This window comes from Pavona decussata, unplaced genomic scaffold, assembly GCF_977016875.1.
Source record: "Pavona decussata unplaced genomic scaffold, jaPavDecu1.1 SCAFFOLD_2, whole genome shotgun sequence".
NCBI classification, from domain to species: domain Eukaryota; kingdom Metazoa; phylum Cnidaria; class Anthozoa; order Scleractinia; family Agariciidae; genus Pavona; species Pavona decussata.
The window spans coordinates 1,147,088-1,167,500 of record NW_028145426.1 but is presented as its reverse complement, the minus strand read 5'-3'; the positions used below and the strand labels follow the sequence as shown (position 1 = coordinate 1,167,500).

General features: G+C 37.4%; 2 protein-coding genes across 3 annotated transcripts in view; one reads left to right on the top strand and one right to left on the bottom strand.

Moving 5' to 3' along the window:
• LOC146489901 (alpha-aminoadipic semialdehyde dehydrogenase-like) overlaps positions 1–6,182 on the bottom strand; it is an 18,176-nt gene extending 11,994 nt beyond the window's left edge. Inside the window, exons 1-10 of one of the 2 annotated variants that reach the window (XM_085115041.1) lie at positions 5,978–6,182; positions 5,783–5,890; positions 5,642–5,695; positions 5,387–5,452; positions 4,494–4,574; positions 4,200–4,323; positions 3,601–3,733; positions 1,535–1,579; positions 389–466; positions 1–35 (exon numbers count right to left, since the gene is read on the bottom strand). The exon at positions 1–35 is cut by the window's left edge and continues 23 nt beyond it. In XM_085115041.1, coding sequence (XP_084971167.1) covers positions 1–35; positions 389–466; positions 1,535–1,579; positions 3,601–3,733; positions 4,200–4,323; positions 4,494–4,574; positions 5,387–5,452; positions 5,642–5,695; positions 5,783–5,890; positions 5,978–5,983 — 730 coding nt within the window. In that variant the 5' untranslated portion in view covers positions 5,984–6,182. Of the gene's footprint in view, positions 36–388; positions 467–1,534; positions 1,580–3,600; positions 3,734–4,199; positions 4,324–4,493; positions 4,575–5,386; positions 5,453–5,641; positions 5,696–5,782 lie in introns of both variants that reach the window. The other variant, XM_085114973.1, reaches the window with a different exon arrangement.
• Positions 6,183–6,216: 34 nt separating this feature from the next.
• LOC146489900 (fructose-1,6-bisphosphatase 1-like) lies at positions 6,217–15,507 on the top strand. The gene is made up of 7 exons (XM_085116859.1): positions 6,217–6,327; positions 6,629–6,813; positions 9,379–9,634; positions 11,014–11,154; positions 12,260–12,400; positions 13,598–13,717; positions 14,665–15,507. The coding sequence occupies exons 2-7, from the start codon at positions 6,647–6,649 to the stop codon at positions 14,845–14,847; spliced, it is 1,008 nt and encodes a 335-aa protein (XP_084972985.1). The 5' UTR covers positions 6,217–6,327; positions 6,629–6,646; the 3' UTR covers positions 14,848–15,507.
• Positions 15,508–20,413: the final 4,906 nt, after the last annotated feature.

Sequence of the window (20,413 nt, the reverse complement as noted above, 5' to 3'; positions counted from 1 at the left end):
CCAATTCCACTCTCTCATCCTCTGCAATGGCTTGACTGGAATCACAAAACAAGGATTAAAAGTAATTAGAGTGAAGAACTGCATGCACTTTCAGCCACATCAATGGGTCGTTAATAAAGAAAACAGGAAGAGAACAAAAAATATTGCTGCAGAGGATTGCCGACTTTGCAGATAGGTTTTGAAATTATCATATTATAAAAACAACATGCACTGCACCCTCAGAGATGCACCATTGTGAGTATCACCATTCTAAACAATCTAGGTAGATGTACAAAATAATTTTATAATTATGATTTTATTGGATTAAACAAATTATTATCAATATTAAATTTAAATATAAGAAATATTTTATAAAATAAAGGTAATTCAAATCATGCAGGGCTCTTACCCTATATCTGCTCCTCCACAAACCAGTGAACAAACGGCTCCTGGGACAGAATTGCGAGCTAAAACATCACTTACAACCCTGCAAAACAGCCATGAATAACAAAATACTTTACAATAAATAATACTGTCTAAGTTCTTAATAAAATTAATATATTAAATTTTTAAAATATATATTACAGGGAGGGGTTCACATTTCAGCGCATGTGTATGAATTCATCTAAAATAATGCTTTTTTCTCTTTTTATCAACTTTATGGCCTTAAAAAATCCCACTCACATGTACTTCTGTCAGTAATCACATTCTATAATTAGTCCAAGCAAAATGAGCGATGACCAAAATTCACAGAAAATGTTAGTGGATTGTACTTAATATGTTGTCAATATTGAATTTAGCATTGACCTGTAGGATTTATACCATGGTTGATGTGTTTACAGTTGTATGCAAGGAAATAACGCAATCATATGAAAAAATTACCACCTGAGTTACCTATTCCCTTCCGAATGCTTCATATATAAACAATGAATTAAATAAAACAGGCTTGGGTCATAGCCAGCAAAGAGGAAAAAGTGTAAGTTTTGATTCATGGACATGCACAGAGCCATGAACCCCTCCCTTTAATTAAGTAAACATTATTATAAATAGCTATTAATATAATTATAATAAAATGGCTGATTAGTAAACATGCAGCATTAATTAGTAAATGACAAAATAGGTTCAGTAGACATAATTACAAATTTTATAATACGAATATTTTTAAGAAAAGTACAGACAGTGTAGTTGTCAAAAATCCTAACTGGTGGGATGCACTGACAAGCTACATGACTGTACATATAATTTGTAGCAATTTATTTGGCTGCAATCACACTGTGGCCATCACTGGCTGTTTTGTCTTTTCCACAGTAAAGTTCATGCATTTCATAAATCAATCAGAGGGTAATGCCCTCGGATTAAAGATTGTCCTCAAAATTTCACAGTTGCCCTCAGAATAATCTGTTCATTTTTCAGACAATCTTTCAGCTTTTGGCATTATCCTCGGACATACCAGCCATCTGAAGGTAATTAGCAACATCTGGACCACTATTTACTTCCCCCAGATATGATTTCTCTTGAAACTTATTATCTCCCAGGGTTTTTTTTCCAAACTTACTTTGTGATGGCAACACTTGTCAGGGGAGTTGTTGGAGCACCTTTCCTGAGAAGTAAAACACCAATGAAAATTAAATTAATGTGAATCAGATGCCAAAACAGGAAATTAGTGAAAAGTATGCTTAACAAATTGAATCCTGTTGTTCTACTGGTTAGAATTGTACAGTGAGTACATGATTAGTCAAAAAAATAATAAACAATATTTTGTAATGACCTTCATTCCAGACAGTGAATGAGTAACTGAAGGTATAAGTCAGACAACTTAGACTGAGGCCAATACATGTAGCTGCCAATAAACTAATTTTGATCAGACATGCTGAAGGCCTCCTGGCAAACGCCTTGAATGTACAAAATGAACAAGTATGAGCTCTGTTAACAAAAATGTCCATTTATGACATACTATTTATCTGAGCAAGGGTTAAGAAAAATAGGTGAGCTAGCTTAAAGGGGAAGTATCACAAAAATTTGCTGTCATTTCAAAACCCAAAAATGTTTGACTGTCAGCAGAAACAACAAAATAATTGTCAAGTTTGTTAAAATTTATCACCCCAGTGCAATAAAACTGTTGATTAGTGCCTCTGGCGAGAGACAGAGTAGGCCGGTTTGGATTGAAACTTGAAAAATATTAGGCTAATGTTTTTCAAGTTCTCGCATTTTTGTTTCCAAAATGTGCTAGAACAGATCACAAGTTGTTTCTTTCAAGAATTGAGTTGATTTCGTTCCTCTCGTTGTTCTAGTTAAGAATTATTTGGCACGTAATTGAAGGTCTTATTTCATCATTTTAAACAAAAGATATCAAAAACCCCATGATACTTCCCCTTGAAGTTCTAAGTAAAGAAAATGTACAACATAAAGCTACATTATGTATATATTGAGAGATGTACAGTCATGTACATGTACATGGCAGTTTCATTTAGGGCCTGTTTAAATTATATAGAGAGAAGTTGGTCTGGTTAGGCAGGTCACCCTCCTTGCTGGGGCAACTTTTACCCAGCATTTATGTATATAAGAAATGTTATCCCTATTGACCAAATCAAAGTCAGCACCACTTTATTCATAACACCAGAATCCCTCTTTCCTTTTAATTTCTCTCTTAAATTCACTCACTTCATGGTCACTATTAATTTACATTATTTTAATTACCTTCTTTGATAGTAATTTCAACCAGCCACAATGCTGATTCTAAAAGCTATAAAACAAGACTTTAAGGCACTGTTACACTACGCAATTTTTCCTGCAACTTGTCTGGCAAGTTTGTGGCGACGCGAGTTGCATGAATTGTTGCCAAGTGTAACATGCTCTGAAATGAACATGTTTTGCAATTTTTTGTTGCCGCAATTGAGGCGAGAAGTAGAAGTCAGTTCTACTTCTCGCAACAGTGACTGCAACAAAAACGTTGCAAGGTATGTTAAAGCTGCCGTTACACGTTGAAACTTTTAGCTGACACTTGTGTGCAATGGCGCTGCGAAATAAGTTTCAGCAGGCGTTGCGCCGTGTAACATGGTCGGTTTCGTGAAACTTTTTCGAACTTCCGTTGCGGGACAAGTTTCACGAAAAGTAGAACCACTTTCTACTTCTGCAACGGCTTGCAACGGTCTCAGTAGTGAAAAAACAAGAGTTTCACCGTGTAACACCACTTCGTGAAACTGGTCTCGTTCGCCGTTGCACACAAGTTTCAGCTAAAAGTTTCAACGTGTAACGGCGGCTTAATGTACACTAGGCAATTATTTGGGCAACTTGTGTCGCAATGGTGCAATGAAATTGTAAGACAAGTTGCAAGAAAAATTGCCTAGTTTAACAGCGCCTTTACATGTACTTGTATGTGACATACTGCATGCAAATAGTAGTTCCAGCTTTGGCAAAGTCTAAAAGAAAACCTGGGTCACCCTACCTCTGACAAACAGTGTCCCTTTCTGGCAGGTCTCCCTCTAGTATTTGTAAGGAAATAAAGCTTACAGGGTACATGGAGTTTGGGTTGGTGGTTGGCCATTCTACTCAGGGAAACTTTACTTCACATCTTAGACAGGCCCTTGTACGTAGTTGCTTACACATGAATTAAACACATACCATAGATTGACATTTCCACACACCATACTGATGCTACTGTTCCAGCCAAAAACAGCACAAGGAAAGTTGAATGCTGTAATGATCCCAACCAGACCAACTGGATTCCACTGCTCCAGGAGAGTATGGCCCGGCCCTAAGACATTTTCAACATGTTGACAAATTGTAGTCATGCATACACTGTGTATGTAAGCCTTCAGAAGTGTTGAATTGATCAGTATTCTAATTAACTCATTTCAGTTGATGGAAATAACAGTTTATTGTACCAACCACACTTATAATATAATTATAATTATTTAGTCATGCCTTAATTAAACCTTTGAAAAATGACTTTCAACCCACTTGGCTGAGAACATAATTTTTGAATGCTTCATGTATACCCTGTCTGCCCCCCTCTTACAGGCTCAATTTATGTTGTGCCAATGGCAGAATTCCATCAAATTTAATTATCATCAACATTGGGGGGAGGCGGGGAGTGGCCAGATGATGGGGAGGGGGAGGGGATATCACAAAATGAAAAAGCTCCAGACTTCTGATCTCCAGAGGTTGACAACTGTGCTTGATGTAGCAATAAACACTGACAGTGCCAATACATCTCTTACGTTCTGAGGGCAGTACTTTTCCATCAATCATTCTGGAGAGGCCAACGGCATAGTCACATATGTCAACATACTCCTGCACTTCGCCTATGCCTTCTGGCTTTATCTTTCCTACTTCAAGAGCGACCTGAAGGATAAAACATGAAGTAAAGTTACCATTATTATAATTAACATAACATCATTCACAAACAGTGTGAATTTCTCTCTTATTAAAATTATTTAATGGAAAACTGAAACATTTTCAAGCAAAGTTGTTTTTCTCATTGACAATAATATTAAAAAATTAAAAGGACTCACCAATTTTCCAAGGTTTTCCAGGTTGTCTCTTAGCGCCTGTCCAATCTGTCGAACAATTTCTCCACGTCTTGGGGCAGGTGTCTAGGAAAGTCACACTGGTTACTAAATTACCATAAATTAAATATTACAACAGTTTAAGATGTATTCCACTGAACGATATTATTTGCAGTCGTTGGTCCAAGGGTATCCTTTTTGCTAATGATGGTGTTTACATATTTTCTTAAATTAGATCCAAGGTAAACAGTGTCATTACACACGGTGCACTTATAGTATAAAATCATGTGCACTAACACTTTCCTTGAACATGAAAATCAGAAAATGTCACCTTTTTTAACAGTGGATTAACGAATTCATAAAATGATATTTTACAGACCATGCCAACATTTACCTGTAGCTGACATGTCCATTCTGCCTTTTTAGCAAGTCACAACTCTTCTGATACATAATAATTATGCAGTTTAATGTAATGAGCAGTTCCAGAAAAAATCCATACCCACCCCATGGAAGGTCATTGGAAATTTCTGGGGGGAGGGGAGTTAAAAGTCAAAATTTTAGAAGCGAAGTATGAAGCTAACCTGGAATTTCATGGGGCGACGGGGGTGGAAATCAAAAAACCTTTCGTGGAGGGAGTATGAATATTTTCTGGAACTGCACAATGCAAGTTAAGCAGATGCAAAAAGAAAGCCTGAAAAAAAAAATTCAGGATGGAACCTGAATCTTTTTTCAAGCTTTCATTTTGCATCTGCATAAGTTGCACACATTGAACTATGACAGTCTCTCATTTCTTATTTACTTGTACCAATATAAAGTATCATAATAATTTGTTCCTTGTCTATCTGACTACAGTTTAGGTCAGTATACATGAAACTATGTCAGCGCAGCTTTTCCCATACCATGGCCCAAGACTTCCACGCATCCTTTGCGCACTTCACTGTTTCATTGTAGTCTTCCAAAGATCCCTAAATACAAAAAAGAGCTGATCAGTATAAATCTCGGAGCCCCTACCGGCACCTTATTAAAGACACCCCGGGTTCAAACGCCACGTGCATGTGCACATGGCTGAATGAACATGCCAGTGTATGGGACACGAAGGTAACAAGTCTTATTACGCTTATGTGTAAGAATAATTAAAGACAAGCGATTCTTACTTGGCGAACTCTTGCGATTGGCCGTCCATTTGAAGGACACGTTGAGGTGACAATCTAAAGACAAAGATTAAAGCAGTGAGTTATATGAAGTACATATTACGCTAAAAGGCAACGTACAAAAGAACAAATAGTTAAGCTTACCTCTCCTTTACCACCCCATTTGCCGTTAAACACGCCGTCGTTTTCTGCTTTAAGACCAAGATCTTTTAGCCAGGAATACTTTGCTTCGTCGATCAATAGACCCCCATCCTGTGCAGAGCAGAAAGAAGCTCTACATAAGCCCAAATAAATGGAACGAAATGCAAAACTTTTCGGAGAGAATGCCAGAACACGTACCGCCATTTTGAACAAGTGAGGTCGTCACCAGGTCACTCCCGCTTGATAAGGATCTCGGCCGAGAATAAAACAACGCACTTTTCTGTAAATAAACAAGTCTTAGACTTCAGAACATGCAGGAAGGTTGCACCAAAACCTTGATTCTTTCAAAACACTGAACGCAGAGGAGCCAAAATGTTTCCTTTGCAGACAAATTCAGGAGAAAAAGACTCACGTGACCATTTAGGGGTGTGTGTGAGGTGTGCTAAGGCTCATTCCCAGGCCATTCTCTTTCTCTTTTTGCCCTTTGGAGTTTTCGAAGCCACGTAAAATACAGAGAAGAAGGTCTTCAGAGTGTGAATACTCATCAGGTCAGTAAAGTATACGTAATTTGGACATCTAGTTTCATCCGTAAATTTTATAACGTTCTCGAACAGTTTTACGAAAGTTCTTGTACTTGTCTTAAGGCTTAAGCTTAAATATTTCTGAGTACAGAAATCCGAAAACTTTTCAATGGACTACTAAATAAAATTAGCTTTAAGCCTAAAATCATTTATGCAGACAAAGATAAGCTTATGTTTGTATATTTTAACATATGCCTGTCAGAAATGTCCAATTAAGTGCTTTATTTTTTATCAATAATATCAAGTTGTTTTATCTGCTTCACTTCAGACATCACAAGTTCATATAATGGCCGCTGCAATGGACACAAACTGCATGACATTAACTCGCTTCGTGCTCACAGAACAACGTAAGATTCCAGGAGCTACGGGCGACCTTACTCAACTTCTGAATGCTATTTGCTGCGCAATCAAAGCAGTCTCTTCAGCTGTAAGAAAGGCCGGAATCGCTCAGTTGTGAGTAGAGTTAAATTGTTATAATATGACTCAACAAAATTTTGTGTAAAATTTGACATAATTTATCTATATTGAACTCCAGTAATTCAACCGTGACCAGCTGTACTTTGCACCTTTTCAGATGTAAGAGGGGTGGGGTGGGGGGTAGGCAGGGATGGAGTGCTCAAATCTGTAGGCCTTTGTAGCTGTAAGCCACATGACCCATTAAACATCTGCTGAAAGTTTCATAATAAAAAAAAAACGAAAAAATTATGGATCGGCTAATTGTCCATTTTGAGCGTCGGGCACATATCTTAAACGCGGAGCGATCCTATAAAAGGGAAGGACACGCCCCCTTTGAAGTGCTTTTTTGGCTTCCAAACGGATCAGTATAATGGTGGATGACGTCGCTAACGGTCGAGGAAAAAAGAGAGAAGAACTATCGTTTGTAAAATCGAATAGGGAATCGATTTATCAATAAAAATAAACTAAACGCTAACTATATATCTTGTAAAACACCAGAAATTAGCGAGATTAACGATAATAACGGAAATAATCAAGTTTTGTTGCCTCCATCGAAAGGTTATACGAAACTTACCTCGAAATTCGAAATTCTTCTACCAAATACACAGTACAAAGATCGAAACCATTATAAACTGAAGCCTGCGACGAACTGGACATCTGTATCCCTCCATCTGAACATGCTGATAACCAAAACGAGCCTGTGTTGTTCGCCGAAACTGGCAGGATTTTCAAAATTTGGCAGATGTTTTCCACTAAACGGCCACTCGAGTCGTCATGTTGGGTTCAAGTTCATTACCGCTTGTGTATCTATCGATCACGTATGTGAAAACTAACTCTACTAATCCGCTGGAAGTGGCAGTAATAAATTCTAAACTTCTATGCACAAGTCAAAAATAAAAACATCTAAACACATTTCGTACCTGATCATGCATATTTGCATAATTTGCTAATTCGAAAAATCACCAAAGATATAAACAAAACACAACCTGATGTTGCTCTCATGTATCTTATGGATGAAAATGATAATGGCAATGGCTCTCACATCAGTATTAAAATTAGCCAGTACTAAATATATTCTAAGTTTATACAGTAAGCAACAGAGAGGCCGACTTCAAAAAGATTACCAGCTCCGTCGTCTTGCATGCGATCGCTTGCCGCTTGAGACACTTCACTTTTCTCCTCTGGTACCCGCTCCGTTGTTTCTTCTAGGCTTCGCTTCCCCGACTTTGTGTCTTTACTTAGCTCTCCCCCGGCCACTAAACGACACAAAGGATCGAAGCGATTCCATCTCGGAAGCCGAATTCAGAAGAACAACCTATTTCGAGACAGAGTTTGTTTACGAACTTTATCCTAATCATTTCGGAAATATCTCGAAAGAATAAGATTTTACCAGCCGAAAAATGAATTTCCAATCTCAAAATAGACAGATAACTTAACTTTCTAAATTCTCCTGTAGCCATATTCGTTGGATTGATTTTGAACAAAATAATTCGAACTAAAACAGCTTTTCCGCCAACTCATCACGTCCTTTTCGAATCGAAGTTGCGGGAACTTGAACGTCCTAAAATAAGACCTTTGGTAATCAACCAATCCGATACGCGCGTTTGGGATTTTTGATTGACAGTCTGAACTGTTCAGCCTGGTCTTATAGGATCGCTCCGTGTTTAAAATGTAACTTTAAATTCTCATGCACTTTGGATTCTATTGTTATATTTCAAGTGAAGTGTTACTTTTTCAACTGAAGGGGTGTGCAGAATAAGGCCCTAAGTGGCTTTTGATGTAAGGTCAAATTCTCCTTTTATTTCACAAGCGAAAACAAGAAAATGTGGAAGGAGATTCTAGCAGTTTATCAGAAGTCAGTTAGGGCTTTTTTCCAGGCACCCATTCAACTGTTATGTGGCCATTGATTTTGACTGGTGTATACCATGTAAGTTATTTAGATCAGATGGATTTAATTGGACTGAAAAAAAGCCAACATTACAGACCTTTTGCATAAATGGCAGGCGGCAAATGATTCTTTTATTTTCATGATTATTAGTTAGCCTTGTTAGGATGTGCAAAATTCAAAGGAATTCTACTCTAACATGGTGTTTATGTGCAACCAATCAACATATTGGCTGCCATTTATAAAAGAAGGTCTTAACAGTCTGTAATAATAGGACATTTTCACTCTGGCGTCATTTTACTACAACTACCAGAATCCCTCTGGTTTTTGTTTTCTCATGCTAATTAGAGCTGTTGTTCTTTGCTGTCCACTGGGTTACAAAATTTGCATTTGAAAAGGAAAACGAAATGAATTCTGGTAATTGCAGTAAAATGATGCCAAATGTTATGAAAATGGCTTATTACTAATTAAAATTTTTATTATTATGCCGTGGGCAGTATTCATTACCATAAATTATCTGAGGCAAAGGGAATAAAAATTAAATCAAAAAATAATTTTGAACAACAACACTATTTAATATTCACCAGGAAAAAAATGGAAGTCTGATGATGTAATGGCCAGATGAAAATGTTAGGCTAATGTTGAGGTCATCTTTTTTAATTTACTTTTTCTATTAGGTATGGCATTGCAGGAGATACAAATGTGTCGGGAGATCAGCAGCAAAAATTAGATGTTATGTCAAATGAACTCTTCATCAACATGCTGAAGTCTTCCTATACAACATGCTTGTTGGTTTCGGAAGAAGACGAGAAAGTGATCGAAGTTGAAACTACTCATCAGGGAAAGTACTTGGTGTTCTTTGATCCACTGGATGGATCTTCAAACATTGAATGTCTTGCAGCAATTGGCTCAATATTTGGAATTTCCAAGAAGGTAATCCTTATTTGACTCTACCACCAGACTAGTACCACAAAACACCCATCTAAGTTTCCATTTTTGGAGTGGTATGCCTCAAGACCCCCGTAAAGGGTCATGCCTTTGCAGGCCCTCGCTTTAAAGTCAGTAAAACAGTGGACTGAACTGTGCCCAGTTGCTAATTAATCCGTTAAAAGTTAAGCAAGGTTTACATCTCATCTGTTAAAATTTAAAAGCTTATTTCAGCTTAATGGTTGAAAAAGTCAAAGTAAAATGTGAAGGACAAAAATCTTTGGAAAATCTGTTAGTTTTTCACAGGAATTTGGTGTTGTATTGTCAAAAACTCAAAAAATGTTTTTTTTTTCTTTATCAACAAAAACCTAAAGGTTTTGCTTATTTGTTGTAAATTAACATCCCAGCATACTAAGACTATCTAGGAGTCTCTCTGGCCACAGATGGACTGGATTAGAATGGACTGCAACTTGAAAAAAAATTAGGCTAACTGTTTTCAAGCTCTTCCGTTTTCATTCCCAAAATGCACTACTGAGCAAGTCATGAAGTTGTTGATCCTTTCAAGAATTCAGTTGATTTTTTTTCTTGATGTTCTAGAATTATTTTGTAACTATTTGAAAGTGTTGTCACACCATTTTCATGATAAAAGGTCAAAATGCCTGTGATACTTCCCCTTTAAACTAGCATTGACCCTGGATTAATTAGCTTAATCTGGCTTTGAAGAAATGATCCATGGTGCAAAGTCAATAATTTCCAGTCTGCACAGTATTGTCTGATGAGCAATCAACAAACAAATGATATGTCTAAGAATTATAGACCATGCAATTACAAACATTTGACATACAAAAGACAGAACAAAATACATTAACCAATTTTTACAGTCTCCTCAGCCAATAACGGCATGGTTTGACTATAACAGATGACCAATACACCCTGTAGCATCAGCACTTCATCAACCAGTAACCAGAGACATTTATACCAATTAATTCTACTGGCAATCCACAATTCACTTGAATCTGATGATGACTTCCGCTGAGACAGGTTGTCAAAATGTCAGTCTTGAATTATCACGGCACAAATGGTCCTTCTCAGGACTATTCTACATAGTATTACATTCAAAGCTGTAAGCTTGTGGGGTCCTGTGTTTACACCTAAGCTAACCTAATCTACGTTACTTTAGTTGAATATTCCAGGTATATTCTCACCCAGTTGATTATAAAATTTTACCCTTATAGTATTTCATTTAGTTGTTGAACTTTACTTTGGGTGTCTTGAGGATCTGGTATAGACAACAACAACAAAAACTTTATTTAATATTTATAAGCAATTACAGAAAACTGTTCTGATGTGAAATTAACTGCTTGTGGGTTACTGTTTAAATTTAGTCACATGATGGGCCGGCAACACTACAGGATGCCTTGCAACCAGGAAGAAACTTTGTGGCAGCTGGATATGCTTTATATGGCAGTGCAACTATGGTGGTCCTCACAACTGGCAATGGAGTTAATGGGTTTACACTTGATCCAGTAGGTTTAAAACACCAAATATAGTAAATTATAGTGAGGTTAGAATGCATTCAAACCTAGCTCACTAAGGACATGATCACCAAGCTCAGAGTTGAGCTCTTTTTTTGAGCAACCTCTTGTGTGTGATACTGTACCACATTCCTTTTTTTTTCAGTTATCTCTGCCTGTCTGTAAAATGTTTATAGTCTGACCAGGGAAGCCCCAGACTAGTTCTAGTCAAAATATAACATTATATATTACCTGATATTTGTAAGCTTTTGTTTTGTTTATTGATCAACAATTACAACTGTATATGTGCAGTCTCATAACTTTGTTGTTTGATTATATCTTTGTGTTAATTAGGCAAATTATAGCAAATAGAATACAACTTAGTAGTAATCAGAGATAATAATTATGGGGAAGCACATTTCTATAACACATATGACTTGCTGACACAAATGCAAGAGTGACACTAGCCAAAGCGTTGGCTAATGCGAGTTGTTCTTGACCCCTGCAAAACAACAAAAACAAAAGAATCTTCAGGTGGCAGTGGGGGCTAATGGGCAGTCAACCTGGCACCAAAAATTTTCACATTTTTCTGCATGAAAGACACAAAACAACAAACAAATAATGAGGATTGCATTCTTTGAATGTGATAAAAAGAAATACCTGGTTTAAGCATTGACAGATGTTATAGCCAATTCACAAAATTATTTGACGCAAGGCGCAAATTCTATTAGCGCACGCGGTCAAATTAAAAGCTTTTGTTTGGCTATACAAACAAACATTTCACAAACATTGTTCACATTTTACTTGTTCGATAAACTTGTGAATGATTATTTATGAGCGGTCTTTAGGTTTGTATGCTTTTGATATCTTTATTTTAGACCAACTTCATAGCTATGGCAGTCACTGGGCTCTTTGGATATAATTAAAATGGGGGGGGGGGGGGGGGTGAATTCAATATACCAATGGGTCGAACTCGATTGAATGCACGGGTCAAACTCAAAATGTGGGGGTCAAACTCGAACGGGTCGAACTCGGCACGGGGCGAAACCTCCTGCTACCTAAGAGAGAGAGACTGTTTTGTCTGTATCTAACTTATTCATGAATTGTCATGTTTTAGGCCATTGGGGAATTCATTTTGACCAACCCTGACATCAGAATGAAGCCACGTGGCAAGCCAATATATAGCATAAATGAGGGGAATGCATCCCTGTTTGATGATGCAGTCACTAAATATTTAGAATCAATCAAATTTCCAAAGGTGAGTTCTTAAATTTTTTTAAAATAATTTATGACATCCTTGTCTGATAGAACACAAGAAAATGTGATAACAGATCAATAAACTACAGACAGTGAATAAATAATCACTTTTTACAATAAAACTGTTTGCATGAGTCCTCTATTTTTCCATGTATATTGATCAAGATGACTTTAAAATGCTTTGATAAACAGCCACCACCTTGCTTTGTAAAGTTATGTCACAAAGGATTGAGAAAGAGGCTGGAAAAAAATTTCCAACATCACCTCCCCCGTGTTAATTATCCTGACAAGGGCCTTCTTGGCAGTTTTGGCACTGCATAATTCCCAGGTTGCACTGAACAATTAATAAGGCAAGATGGCGTGGCCATTTGATCAAAGCATACGTGTACAATCACAATCACAAAAGAAAATAGGGACTGTAAACTGTCTATTTTAAAATAAACACTGAAAATTGCCTGAACGATGATATTTCAATTTTGTGGAACAATTTCAGAGTACTGCATTTGGAACACTTAAATTAGTAATTAGTTGTTTTTCTGCCCGTTTGTACAGAAGAGCCATGTACTGTATGAATTTGCCTTAAATTTCATTTCTCCTCTTGGCTTTTTAATCACCCAGTTTTGTAGAACATGTAAAAATCTGATTCCAGATATGAACCAATCATAATGTATTACAGAGGCAGATGATGAAGCAGAGTAAGGGGGTGGGGGGAGTGGTGGGGTTGGATCCCATGTTCCAAAAATAAATGAACTAAGGTCTTATGTGCTGATTTTTTTTTTAATTCCATTCTCCCCCTTTTATTTCTTCATCCCTCATCTATTAATTAAGCTTCTTAAACTCATTAATAATCCATCAAGAGAAAACAAAGAAAATCACTACTTTGACCGGGGTTTGGATATGTGTTCCTAATTACCATAAAATTTTGCCAATTTTAGCCTTGAATTTTTTCCAAGAATTATTGATCATTTGAAAAGCCATATCAAACACTCGATAGTGTTTTTCAACAAATATCCAAAAAAAAATTCGGGTGCACCTCGTTTTTTCAAACCTACTTCTCAGTGTTTGGTATTCTGATGAAACACGCTTTCTCGTGTTTTATATATTACATCAATGGTTGACTGTTCTGCAACACCAAGAAACACCCTAAATCTCATTGATGAGCAGTTAATTAAAAATTCTTATTTGTCTGCTGTTCTAGGAGGGTAAGACTCCATATGCTGCACGTTATGTTGGTTCCATGGTGTCAGATATGCACAGAACGTTAGTGTACGGAGGAATATTTATGTACCCTGGAAACAAGAAGAGTCCGAGAGGAAAGGTACACCGACCATGACAAACGCTGATTCGAAAAAATCATGTTAGGTTTGCAATGATTTCCCCTCAGAATCAACAATTTGCCCTCAGATGATTGGCATGAAACACAAGATTAATGTTACAGTTTCTTCCTTGTAATACCTTCCATAACCGTGAACTGTGATTTTCCCTAATTATTATTGTTATTATTTTTTTCATGAATCGAGAATTGGGTTTTATTGTAATTTGTGAAGTATCATGATCATGACATGGTCACGCCTCCAGTTTCAATAGCCGCAAAAGTCGCCTGCTCGTCCTTGCAAGCTACAGTATGATATGATCTTTGAGTAGCCAGTCAGATCTAAACCATTTAATATTCAAGTTTTAAGGTCGGCATCTTTTATACCGAGACCCATCAGTCAAAGGCTTTGTCCATCTCAAATCTTAAATTATAAGTCGCACTTTTGTTGAAATCAAAGAGTAACTTTGGATGACATTCTCACCTGTATTGAACAAGGTGTACACGAGCCGAGTGTACAGAAATGTATCTGATTCCGACCCTAGCTCTGATTCAGACTTATGAGAGGTCGCGTAGCGTACTGGTTAAGTGGCCGGACTCCTAATCTGGATATCCTGGATGTAAATCCTTCCATCTGTCCACTTCAAAGGTTTCATGGTTGCCCATTTATAACTTCTAGGCCACTCTTGTAAACATCCAACTGACTGGTCAGCCTCCTGATAGTTAGGATTTTTAAAAATGTAAACATTGATTTGTATTACCAGCGGGAGCAGAGGACTTTACCAGCTTTGCTTCACCCGCTGCGAAAAGAGCTGCCGAAACAAAATCCAGAAAAAGGCGTGTGCTCTCGCAAGCTATCATTTATAAGGCTTCTCTGTCGTTAAACAAATTTCATCATTTTGTCATTTTGTTATAATTTCTATCATAGGGCTAATCCTCTTTCTCTTGTTTAGTTGCGCCTGTTGTACGAATGTGCACCTATGGCGTACATTATAGAACAAGCGGGTGGAATGGCAAGCGACGGCACAAAACCAGTCTTGGATGTTAAACCGCAAAAGATTCATGAAAGATGTCCAATCTTCATCGGTTCAGCAGAAGATGTCAAGGATTTCCTCAAGTTTACGCAGTCTTCATAGACACTGTATAACAGTTTACGCTGTAATTTAAAGTCTGTTGGAATTCTTCTGCCACTTTGTACATCTAGTTAAGAAACTTTTTCACATCTAAGATCAGCTATGTTGGCATCAGCTATTTAAAAACAAGGAAAAAAATATTTTGTAAACTCAGGGGAAACGTTCTCACTCAATTGACTGTTCGGTGGCTTTTCTTGCATTTTCATTACCGAAACAATTCGTACATGTATCGCGTGAGATGTTATTTGAAGGTAGAAGTGAAAGGGTTCAATTAATCAAAATTCAGTGTTAGTTATTAGCATAGTTTGTTAGCGGTCGCCAATACAGCGTCGGGGTAAAATTGTTAGCTTCTTGTTAGATATAGAGTTTTCGACAAGATATATTGTGACCACAGCTAAAAGGAAAACTGTTTACCTAACTGACAGTGAGCTGATGTCTTGAAGCTTAGCAAGTAATGATTACACATCCAGCGGTTTTTCTTTCTTCCAACCCCGGTCCGAAAAAGGAGGGCTCAATTGTTTGAGGAGAAAGAACGAAGAAAACCTGAGCTGAGTACCATGGGTGGAAAAAGGCGAAAAGATGAAAGGGTTAACAAGTAAAAATCATGTCAAAGAAAGAAACTGTGTGGAGGACATGGTTATAAATAAAGGAACTTTCTTTCTATCTCCGCTCTTTCTATTTCACTCTGTATGTCTGCTACCCATCTTCTAATTACTTTGTCAGTTCGGTGAGGGAAAAAGGTAAGTACCCGCTAATTTCGTGTTAAAATCAAGCCGTTTTCGAAGGTGGTTTCGATCGCTGACCTCGAGCTGACTCCTCCCGTTTTTCTCTTCTATATCACAAATTTAGCTATGATGGTCCTTCCCTGTTTGTTTCAAGGTTTTTTTTTTTTTTTTTAGCTTATTTTATGCAGCTTTTCTTTATTGCGAGAACCATCATCTTCACTAGACTACGAGCAGTCTCTCTTTTGCTCAAAAATACGCTTGCCCCTCGAATGTCGTGCTCAATGTTTTTGTTTTGTTTTGTTTTTTTTTTGTTTGTTTGTTTCTCCCCCGCGGATTTTGGAGCAAATTAAAGATAGACTGCTCGCAGTCTACTGTATACAAAATCCATCGAGTTTAGTTCGTGTTTCGCCTGATTCAGCACGACAGCATGTCTGTTCTTTATCGAAGGCGAATAGGTCTACAACAGCATATTCCGGAGATCGGATAGGTAAGAGTTCCATTGAAGGATTTGACCGATTATCGCTTAAGAAAATTGTCTATGTTCTTATATAAAAACTTCGAAGCATCCAACATTGCTTATCTTCGCAAACAGGTTGAGAAATGAAGACAAGCTTGGAGGAGGCAAATAGGAACCTTCAAACCTTGCTAGCGAGAATGCCAAATTTATCTACTAACTGACCAAGAAAAATCATCAAATGCAACAGGAAACAGTGAGGCACTAGTGGCCACCTAACCGACCACTTGACGTACGATCCGAAGAAATATGACATGATTTAAATGTTCTCACATGCTATTTAACAATTAGATTATGAGCTCGAGATTTCTATCGCGTGATGGTTGATAAAGCCCGAATCAACTATTAAGCATAGAAATCGAGAGCAAATAATCGAATTGTCTTAGTATAAATCTACCAGTCGTTCAAAACTTAGCAACAAGAATAATGATGTACATAAGTCAAGCCACCACACACTGTTAGAATACGCTACTCACTATCTACAACACAATAGAAAGTGAGTAGCATAGCCAGTAAGAGAAGAGCATTCGTCGGATAGAACCCTAGTAGATTTATACTAAAGGATAGCGGTAAGATGTTAGACAAAAGTTGCTTACACGTAGCTACAGTTAACTAGCTTACCAAAGATCTGAGGTTAGGAACCTCTTTCCCCCTGTGGACAGTCTACATACGTTGGCGTGGAACTGAAGAAGCGTGATCATTTTAGAAAACTAGTCCCCCTCGCCACCCCTTCCTCCAATACGACAACAACATGATCACTTGTTTCTATAAAGCAGTGTTTAGAGGGTGCTTAAAATCAGTAAACTCACTTCCTCACCTAATATATTCCTCAAGTTGCGGTGGCCTGCACCGGTTTCACCCACTTTTCAGTCCTTTTACTTCGACGGAAGTTAAACTACCCTCAACCACTTGAGACAAAAAAGTGGTATCAAACAAATGCCTGTTAAAAACGGCCTTTAGTGATTATAACTCGATAACCTCCAACGTTTTATTCCCAATTTGCTATTTTTGTTTTTTTTTTTTGTTTGTTTTGCTTTTTTTGTTCTTTTCCGGCTGAACGGTAAAGGTCTGAAAGTTTGCCGGGAATATTTTCCATTGAACGATTCTGGAAGGGATCGTGTGGTTAAAGTTGGGGGTAAGTATCATCTGTTAGTCAGGAAAATAATTTCTTTCCCGTAATAACAAGTATCTCCTTTAAAAAGTAGATGGGAATAAAAAATAAATGCGCTTGAGATTTTATTTTATTTTTCGTTGTTTGCCAAGCTAACTCTAAGCAGATTCCCTCGGAGTAAAAGTTGTCATAAAATTTTTTTGAAACTTTCTGAGATTGTTTTCTAGTGTGTATTAAAAAAAATCCAATAACAAAATAGGTCACCATGGACGCTAAAGAGCAAAAGATCCACTCAATTACCCTATATCTGCTTGCAGTATTTCAGCATACAATTTCAGAAAGAGGAAGTTTCTTTATAGTGTCCACAATTAGCGACGATAAAATGTCCGTTTTGCCGAATTTGAACGTCCGCAGTAACAGTTGTCGTGGTTATAGAGAGAGTGGCCGAGAGTTTATTTTGATTTTAGGTTTAAAGACGTTCTTGCATGTATTCAGCATTTTGGCTTAAGGTTCCAATATCCGGAGATAAACATAAATAAATTGCGTTGAATTATATTTGGCCTGTTAGAATTTCCTTTAGTAATAAGTTACATTTTGGACTAAGCCTTTGCATTTTTGTCATTCCCCAAACTATACGTTGCCTTTCCTATTTATTTTTTGCCGGACTTTCAGTTTTTGACCTTTCGATTTCTAGCCGTTTTTGGTTTCTGATGCTCTCGGAGGGTTTTCAAAATTTTTCATTTTGGATTTAAAGATTAAAATTATTTGATTTTCTTCAGTTTAGTCATAACAATTGAAGTAATGACTAAACTGAGGGTATTCTACCGAAGCAGGTTTTTCTTAAAACATTGTCGCATGACATGTTTAATTTTCTTTTGAGTGCGCGAAAATGTGCAAGTTTTTTTCTCCGCGCTTTGTTAAATCCTTGACACCTGTCCAGAGAAAAAAATCAAGAAACAAAGCTTGCTTGTGGGTAGTATTTCGGTTAACGCTCCCAGCATTGGAGGCTTAAAAGTTGAGTTAAGCTGAATTATATTTGGCCTGTTGTAGTTCGGCTTTCGGTATCACTGACGTACGTTGCACCTTATTACACGTCAAGGAATCACTGTTATTAGCTGACACAATTGAATTAATTAAACCTTTAATAAATCTTGTTTTATGTCAGTTTTAAGTGGAATAAAATAAATCTTGGCATGGACACTTAAGCAAGAAAACTTGTTCGTGTGCAATTGGCCATATTTATAAATTCACAGTTTATTTCTGCCTTTGTGACATCATTAGAAAACGATATATTTTTTTCGATTCGTCAGAATGTAAGAAGGAACCGTATCTCCTAAAGTTTGGCTTTTCACAGCGTACGGAGTCTTGGTAAGTACAATTTTTGGTGGACTTCTAATTTAACTTTCACGAAAATAGACTTGAGAAGATATAAGCGCGGCTGGGGCTCCTTTATTTGTTTCTCTATAGAAGCGGACCTGTTTGGGTCGAGGGTCTTTATCATGATCGAAAAATACGGATGAACTTTATAAACGATAGTTGAATTCCCTGTTCCAACCATGCCGTTATATAGTTGTACCGCCTCACTCTGGCCACTGTGTTTTGGCTCAGTCATGTTCTTATCCCAAACACGTCATCAGTGCCTTTAACGGCCGCCTTTTGGAGTGTCCAATCGTTATTTCTACAAAGATGATTTTAAGCTCATACATGTTATTCGACCAAATGATCTACAACATTTTAGACAAGAATTCAGAATCCTATTTACATTTCCTGTGGCTGGGCTTTAGGTGACGAGTTCCTGCTTATTAGATCGTGTGACGTAATTTGGATATCAAATTACATTTTCATTAGCCTTGCCACATCTTGCAATCTACAGAACTTTTTGTTGCCTTTGTTAAAACATTTAGATCTCAAAAGGGGTAGCTATGTATGTGGTGAGTAAACAGGCTCAAAGTTTATGTTGTTAATCTATTCTTTCGGTTGTTACGGTAGTTATCAGATGAGAATCTCGGTGCACCTCCCAAAGTTTGCCTTGTATTTTCTCATTTTTCTTATTAAATGTTACGGTATAATCCCGTGTAATCGGTAAGGGTGATTAAGTTGTCTGACAAGTTAATTTATGTGGGTGATAATTTATTTCACTAACAAAACTGTAATCTACTCCTCTACTGTAGTAAAGGGCAAGTGGTTGCAGACTCTGACTTGGATTTTTGTGTTGTTTAAATTAATTATTTTATCTTTTTCGACATAATGTAGTCAGTTTCATTGAGAGCATCATAAGATGCCATGTATCTCTGTAACTGCCATATTGGATCCTATCTTGGATGTTTGATTTCCAGAAAATCACCTCAATTGAACCAAAATACTGTGGAACCAGGTTCATACGGACACCACAGCGACACGCATTTGTCCGTATTATCCGGTTTTCTCTATTAAGCGGGTTCTCAGAATAAGTGGCTCGACAGGACGATGTTTAGTGTCTTAACTAAACTTGAGAAACATTAAGCTCATTCAAATAGTCTCGCACTAAAATTAATGTCTGCACAAAATTAATGTCCTCTCAGTACTTCAACCGCAACTGACATCGTTATCATTTAAAATAGCGCGCGACTTTGCTCCGTACCGACATTTTTACTTTGAAGTTTAGGGAGAAGGGCTGAATATTGGACAATTTATACAGTGCGCAGAAAACCACTGTCCGTAAAGTGAGATTAAATTTGTACGAGAGCGTATCACTCGCGTCCGCTGTCTGTATTAACCTATGTCCATATTTAAGAGAAAATACATGAGCTTTTTGTTGCAAAAACCTCAACTGTTCTTAATATGAGGGTGACCGTATTAAGCGGGTGTGCGGAAAGCGGGGTTCCACTGTAACTGAAATTGACTGCAGACTGCAAAACACTTGAAAACTAGCCTACGTGTAGCCGTACGGCTACACGTAGGCTATCGAAAACAGGTAGTATTGGGTAAAAATTGCTATATTTGGCCTACATAAAACCTGGTTAACTCAACAGCGTCACTTCTCATGCCATAGGAAGAAAGAAATTTAGACATTCAAAATATGTCTACTGAAAGCCTTGGTCCCGTAAAATAAAAGCTGGTAAAGAAATTTCCAGAAAAGTTAAAAGGGGATGGCATCCATACCCCCTCCCTTCCTTCCCGCCCCCTCCGTCTTCTGCTATATCCAATGGTTCAATCCCAGTGTGAAATTTCTGTTTTGCA

What these genes read in the sequence shown, in the direction of transcription:
- LOC146489900 (XM_085116859.1), top strand. Translation starts at nt 6,647, where the DNA reads ATGGCCGCTGCAATGGACACAAACTGCATGACATTAACTCGCTTCGTG. An exon ending in AAGGCCGGAATCGCTCAGTT is followed by an intron (nt 6,814 to 9,378) that starts GTGAGTAGAGTT and finishes TTTTTCTATTAG; the next exon opens with GTATGGCATTGCAGGAGATA. An exon ending in AGAAGAGTCCGAGAGGAAAG is followed by an intron (nt 13,718 to 14,664) that starts GTACACCGACCA and finishes TCTCTTGTTTAG; the next exon opens with TTGCGCCTGTTGTACGAATG.